Raw genomic sequence first — 6,992 nt, 5'->3', positions numbered from 1 at the left:
ACAGTCCAAACAAGGGTCCAACCCATGACATGGCCATACATAATTAATAATCTATAAATATTCATGGACCCCACGAATTAAAGGTATGCATTCATTACTTCCCTAATCACAGATTTGACTTTCTTAGAGATTTTGCCGATTTGAGCTTCGGAGGTCCTTCTGCAGGTAACCCCTCTTGGGTCCAAACCGACCATACTGAGATACCCATAAGCGATATGTATCAATCGGGAAGAAGCCTACTGAAAAGATGACGAACCAGGATAAGGTAATACTTATATCTAACATATCTTGTTTGTTCTCTGCAAGAACATTAATGTTTCGCAAAGCATAATATGAACCAAGATTTACATGCTATGCAAGAAGCAAACGGAAGAAAAATGTAGGGCTTTTTTGCAGGTTTATTGGGTTTGAGGAAGTATTATTTGTTTTTATTTCACATATCACATGGAAGACACTTAACAGAAAAAGAAAATTTAAAGCATTGTTTTGTGAAAGTGAGTCAAAGACAAGAAAACAGAAAGTTTCCTTAAAACAAGCAGCAATGAACGTTTTTCTGGAAGATGAAATTGGGAAGGTAGACTAAAAATAAGGAATAATGAAGTCTAATGCTTTGACCCAAACCGACCAAGAAGGCAGCGTAGCTTGGTTAAATGGACCAAGCCTTTTCTCTCTCCCAGAAAAAGTTGAAAACAGTTATGGATGCTAAGATAGAGGGTCAATTTACCCAAAGCTGCATTACAAGCAGCACAACTTACTCTAAAATACCTACAGCCATGATCCTAAACAACGTCCTTCAATGAAAGAAGTTCTTGAGGGATTGGAAGCTATTGAAACCATCCATGAAAAATCCAAGGAATCCAAAACCCGCAATTCTCACCACAAAACACTTCCAATTTAGTTGTTGGCTCCCAATAATACCAAATTTGAGGTACAAATAATCATCACTGTATACTTTGATCCTCTTAAAACTTTGAGAACCTATACTATAAAGAAAATAAGACCACTTGAGTTCATAATAAAGAATTTAGAAAAAAAAATTGATAAACACGATCAGTGTCATCATTAGAAAATTGTGTTGGTCTTAGAATAATATTTCATTGGATATCCTCATGTACAATAGGGATTGTAATATAGCTTTGTGCTTTTCAGATAGCTTTCTTTTCAACAGAAGTAAAAAAAGTCATGGCTTAGGCGTTTAGTTTGTGTTTGTATGAAATATTTTAAAAATCGAAATGCATTCTATTTGAATGATTTCAAGTTAATTTATTTTCATTTTCTAAATAACTTATTTAGATTAATTAAAATATTTTACATTTTAATTTTATATTTAGATAAAACAATTAAACTTCTTGTGTGATAAAGTTTCATTTTAAGAATATTTATTTTTGACTTAATTATATTTTGAGTACTTATTAAATTTGAAAACTTCCACTTAAGTGTCTAATAAATTTGTGCGCTTTAATGGTCCTTAACATTTTAAAACTTTTGGATCGAGACCCTACACTTAATTAAGTGTTGTTGTTAACTTTGTAATGTGACACTTACACGTTACTTTCTATAAATATTGTCACATAATATTTCGTTATAAGAGACTTCTGATTACGAGATCTTTTCCAAATATTTACTGCATATAAGGAAAATTGTTTTTAAATTTAATTAAAATTATAAATTATAACATTAAAAAAATAAAAAAAAATACAAATTTACAAAAATATAAAACTTGTAAAATTATGAAAACAAAATTATAACATTAAAAATTTAAAAATATTAAATTACAACAATTAACAAATTATAAAATTATAAAAATATATAATTTCATAATTACGAAATTATAAAAATATATAATTTTGTAATTTGTTATTTTTGGTAATTTTATATTTTTTAATTTTTAATTTTGATTTTATAATTTTTCAGTTACATGTTTTATATTTTTGTAATCTTTTATTTCTTTTAAATTTTTAAATTTTAATTAAATTTAAAAACTATTTAAATACAGTAAATAAATTTTAAAAGATCTCGTCATCACCATCTTTTTTAACAAGTGGCGACATTCATGGAAGGTGACAGTGCAAGATAATTGTCGTATCAGTCCTATACCAAAGTTAACACTCACACCGTAGGGACTTAATTGAAAAGTTTTAAAATTTTAAGGAAAGATCGACAAAAATTTATTAGAGACTCAATTGAAAGTTCCAAATTGATCAGAAAGGAACTTAAAACATAATCAAGCTTTTATTTTAAAATATAAATAATTTATACTGTTTAAGGTCTAGAGGGTCATAGTGTGAAGTCCTAAGTGAGAAGAATTTTAAATTCCACCTAGTTTGAGGGTATTTGAATTTCTACTAATATAGTTTATTAAAAAACTTTAAAAAGATGCTTGTATTTTGAATCTTTTTAATTTCTCTATCCAAACAAAGCATTTCATTACAAAAAAATAAATTAAATTCTTCAAAAAAATAAATTACTTAATTAAAATACTCTATCCAAACACACCATTGACTTTTGATTACCTAAACAGAAATAAAAAATGTTATAACAATCGGAAGGCACTCATTTAAAAGCTAAATATTTTAATGGTATAATTACTTATTTGGTCCCCTAATTTTTTTCGTTTAGTTCAATTTGATTCCCATATTTTTTGTTGGTTCAATTTAGTACCCAATTATTTAATAGGGTTCAATTTGATCATCTATGTTAAGTTGAAGTTAACATTGTATCTGTATAGGACATGTGTGAAGCCATGAAATTTTTTAATTTTTTTTAATTTTTTAATTTTTAATTTTTTTTCTAAAAAATTATAATCTGCCATGTGTCATGTTGTTGTCGTGCCACGTGACAGTTTACAGTCATGACACGTGATCATGATAATAGTTGTTTTCAATATAATCCTTTATTAAAATGTTTGGTTCAATTTAGTACTCCAATTCTTGAAAACGATCCAATTTTGCCTTTTCCAATTTGAGACCAAATTAGTAAATAAGTTTAATTACAATTTATATATATTTTACAATAATTATTTTGAATTTATGCATTAAATCATTTCACCTAAATATTCAAATTATTTTATTTTTACATCTTTACCTTTATAATTTTTTACACGTGAAATGTTTTACACTTCTAAAAAATAAAATAATTTGAATATTTGGGTGTAGTGATTTGATGTATAAATTCCAAAAAATTATTATAACATGTATATATAAGTTATAATTAAACTTATTTACTAATTTGGTCTCAAATTGAAAAAGACAAAATTGGATCATTTTAAACAATTGGAGTACTAAATTGAACCCAAAATTTTAATAGAGAATTAAATTGAAAACAATTATTACCACTACCACGTGTCATGACTGTAAACTGCCATGTGACACAACAGTAACATGACACGTGACAGATTATAAAATTTCAGAAAAAAAAATGTAAAAGAAATTAAAAAAAAATTAAAAATTTAAAAAATTAAAAAATTCTACGGCTTGACACGTGTTCTGTATGGACACAGTGTTAACTCAAACTTAACAGAAAAGACCAAATTGAACCCTTTTAAATAATTGGGGTACTAAACTGAACCAACAAAAAATATGGAGACCAAATTGAACTAAATCAAAAAATTAGGAGACCAAATCAATAATTATACCTATCTTAGCATCTCGAACAATAATGGTTTATGATAGATTTTTAAACAAACAATACAAAAATGAGGATCAAAAGGTATTTAGCCTACAAATTATACTATGGTGATATTTTAAATATTTTTTTAATATATTTTAAAATATCAAAATTAATGATAATAAGTATATTATAAAAACACGATAAAAACAAAAAAAGAAATCAATAAATAATCCAAATTGATCTCGTTTCTCCTTTCTATTTCACTGGCATAGACAAAAATATTTATTTCAAAAATTAATTTATAATGACACCTATGACAACTTGGAGTTAAAAAATGTTAGTCAACTTATCATTTTCCAATAATGATCTGATCTAAAACCAGTAGGGATGATCTGCTTTAAATTCAAGATTCAAGGGCTGGCAATCCAAAACACAATATGGTTAACCAAGTGACAACCAAAACCAGAGGTTCCTGACTGCCATAAGATGGGTCTCTGCTTCTCTGTTGCTCCATGGCTTCATTACTCCTCTCTCAACCGCCGTCACTCTCGAGGCAAGTTATCAAAATTTCCGCGCCATTTCTAAATTCATCCCAAAACAGGAAACGATTCGTTACTTTCCTCCGATTCGAATTTTCCCATTAGTGGTTCGGTTCCTCTGTTTTCAGGTTCATCAGACATTCACGGCAGCAACGTCGAGTCCTGCGGAACTATCACAACCACCAGGATAAGAAAGAGTCAGTTTTCCGTGAGAGAAAGCATTGAAAGCGAATGCTCTCCTCTTCCTTTTCCCGGTGGCCAAATTCTGAAATTGCCTGAGTTGAAGGTGTTCAGTTTTGAGGAGCTGAAATCTGCCACAGGGAATTTCAGGTCCGACAGATTTCTCGGTGAAGGTGGGTTTGGCAGCGTTTACAAGGGATGGTTGGATGAGAACAACCTCACCCCCGCCAAACCAGGCTCTGGAGTGGTAGTTGCCATCAAAATATTCGACCCGGAAGGTTGTCAAGGGTTTTCACAGTGGCAGGTCGCTTTGTTTTTAACTCTTTCATTTACATTTTTTAAACTTTGACTTTAAATTTTTAATGAACCGAAACACTTCCATCTTTATATTAAAGTTCTTGCTATCTTGTTATGCATGTTAGCAATTGAATACAAACTTTTCTTTACAATGTTGGTACAGTTAGATGAACTTGTCCTGTTCCATGTTCCGTGTTCCATGTTCCAGAGAACATGCCAAAACATGCCAAAACATAACTGGCTAAATGTTTATCATTCTATCATGTTGTAATTTTACTTGAGTTGTTATTTAAACGTGATTTTGTGTTGGTTGGAAAATGCAGTCTGAGGTAAACGTTTTAGGAAGGCTTTCTCACCCCAACGTGGTGAGGTTATTGGGGTACTGTTGGGATGAGGATCAGTTTCTTCTTGTGTATGAATTCATGCCAAAGGGAAGCTTAGAGAATCATCTATTCAGAAGTATGAATTGAAGACAATTAAAACAGGTTAAAGAAAACTTCTCTTGACAGAGTTTAATTCATATTACTTGTCTTGTTTCTGAGCAGGAAATCATAGCATGGAACCACTTTCTTGGAACACCCGGCTTAAAATAGTAATCGGTGCAGCTCGGGGATTAGCTTTCTTGCACGCCAACGAAAATTTAGTCATATTCAGAGATTTCAAGACCTCAAATGTACTTCTCGACGGGGTCAGTTGGTTTTTGTTCGTTGATGTTCGTATGTCATATGTTAACATATAACCTGAAAAAGGCAATATCTTGGATTCTCATTGTCCATTTCTTAGTGCTTTCAACACTATAGACCCGGAACAAGTTGAAGAATATTACATGATGTTATGAGGCATAATAGTTTTAATGTAAGTGCAAAATTCCTCATAATTTTGATAAGCAATTGCTTTTTATCGTACAGAATTACAATGCAAAATTATCAGATTTTGGGTTGGCTAAGGTGGGACTATCTGGGGGACAACCACAGGCAACTGCCAGGATCATGGGCACACATGGTTATGCCGCTCCAGAATATGTCGCAACAGGTAACTGTATCTGCACATAATTGACAATTCAAGCAGCTTTAAACTATGTTTTCAATTTATTAGTGTTTCGCAAAGCATAATATGAACAAGATTTGCATATGCAAGAAGGAAATGGAAACAAAATGTAGGGAGAATGAACGGTTTATTTGGTGTGAGGAAGTATTATTTGTTTTTATTTCACATGTAATTACTTAAACGACACCTGACTTCTTGATTTCAAAGACATTGTTTTGTGAAAATAAGCCAAAGACGAGAAAACAGAGAAAGTTTCCTTAAAAGGAACAGACCTTAATATTATAGTAGTAATGTAAAGCAATGAATGTATTTGTGGAAATGAAGTTAGGAAGGTAGTAAGGAATAATGGAGTCCAATGCTTTGACCCACCACAAACTAACATGTGTTTGAATTGTATGAATATTTGAACAGGGGAATTGTATGTGAATAGTGATGTGTATGGATTTGGTGTGGTGCTTCTTGAAATACTTACAGGCATGAGGGTAATTGACAAAAGAAGGCCAACAAAGCAGCAGAACCTGGTTGAATGGAGAAAACCATGTCTCTCTTCCAAAAAGAAGTTGAAAAGCATTATGGATGGTAGGATAGAGGGTCAATATTCAACCAAGGCTGCATTAGAAACAGCAAAACTTACTCTGAAATGCCTAAAGCCTGACCCTAGACAACGTCCTTCAATGAAACAAGTACTTGAGCGATTGGAAGCCATTGAAGATATCCATTGAAGATACCCAACTTTTATTTGTAATTTTTTCTTTCTTAATTTTTGCTTGATTGGTTTCAAGTTTAAAAGACAAAATAATCTTTATTTCTAAAATCAAATGACCTAAGGATTATATTCAAACAACCAAATTCAAAGAATTTTCATAATTCATTAGTTATCTTATAAAGAGTTTTACATGTGAAATAAATTGTCATCAATTCTTTCTAAATTTAATTTATAAGAGTAAGAGAATTTTGGATATCTGTTTAGATTTGTAATTAAATAATTTCGATATATACTTTTTAAACTTAAATCATTTTTTCCTTATCTGTGAATACAAAAACTATCCCATAACTATAGTCGAACTTTTAATTTTTTGGATGAACACATGTATGATGATGTATCTCTACCCGATTTATTTAAAAACTAGTTTCATTTACTTAATATATTTTTGTACTAAAATTAATTATCATACTATATTACCATTAATTAGTTTTATTGATTGTTTTAATGATTTACGTATTTGTTTTATCTTATTTTAACAATTAAAATTAATGTGTGTGTGAGTTCAGTAAAAAAATGGTACTATGGGTTGTTTAGTCATGGTCTGAATCATATTA

General features: G+C 30.3%; 1 protein-coding gene across 2 annotated transcripts; it reads left to right on the top strand.

Moving 5' to 3' along the window:
- The first annotated feature begins 3,979 nt into the window (after window positions 1-3,979).
- LOC114176285 (putative serine/threonine-protein kinase PIX13) lies at window positions 3,980-6,543 on the top strand. Of its 2 annotated transcripts, none has more exons than XM_028061268.2 (6): window positions 3,980-4,162; window positions 4,277-4,632; window positions 4,949-5,084; window positions 5,171-5,313; window positions 5,534-5,657; window positions 6,147-6,543. In XM_028061268.2, the coding sequence occupies exons 1-6, from the start codon at window positions 4,096-4,098 to the stop codon at window positions 6,392-6,394; spliced, it is 1,074 nt and encodes a 357-aa protein (XP_027917069.1). In that variant the 5' UTR covers window positions 3,980-4,095; the 3' UTR covers window positions 6,395-6,543. The 2 variants fall into 2 exon arrangements, with proteins under 2 accessions (XP_027917069.1, XP_027917068.1); XM_028061267.2 differs by having other exon boundaries at window positions 6,084-6,543.
- Window positions 6,544-6,992: the final 449 nt, after the last annotated feature.

This window comes from Vigna unguiculata, chromosome 3 (assembly GCF_037176805.1).
Source record: "Vigna unguiculata cultivar grain cowpea cultivar isolate G323 ecotype 2 chromosome 3, ASM3717680v1, whole genome shotgun sequence".
NCBI lineage: Eukaryota > Viridiplantae > Streptophyta > Magnoliopsida > Fabales > Fabaceae > Vigna > Vigna unguiculata.
The sequence above is the reverse complement of the archived record's forward strand: the minus strand, read 5'-3'. Positions and strand labels throughout refer to the sequence as shown.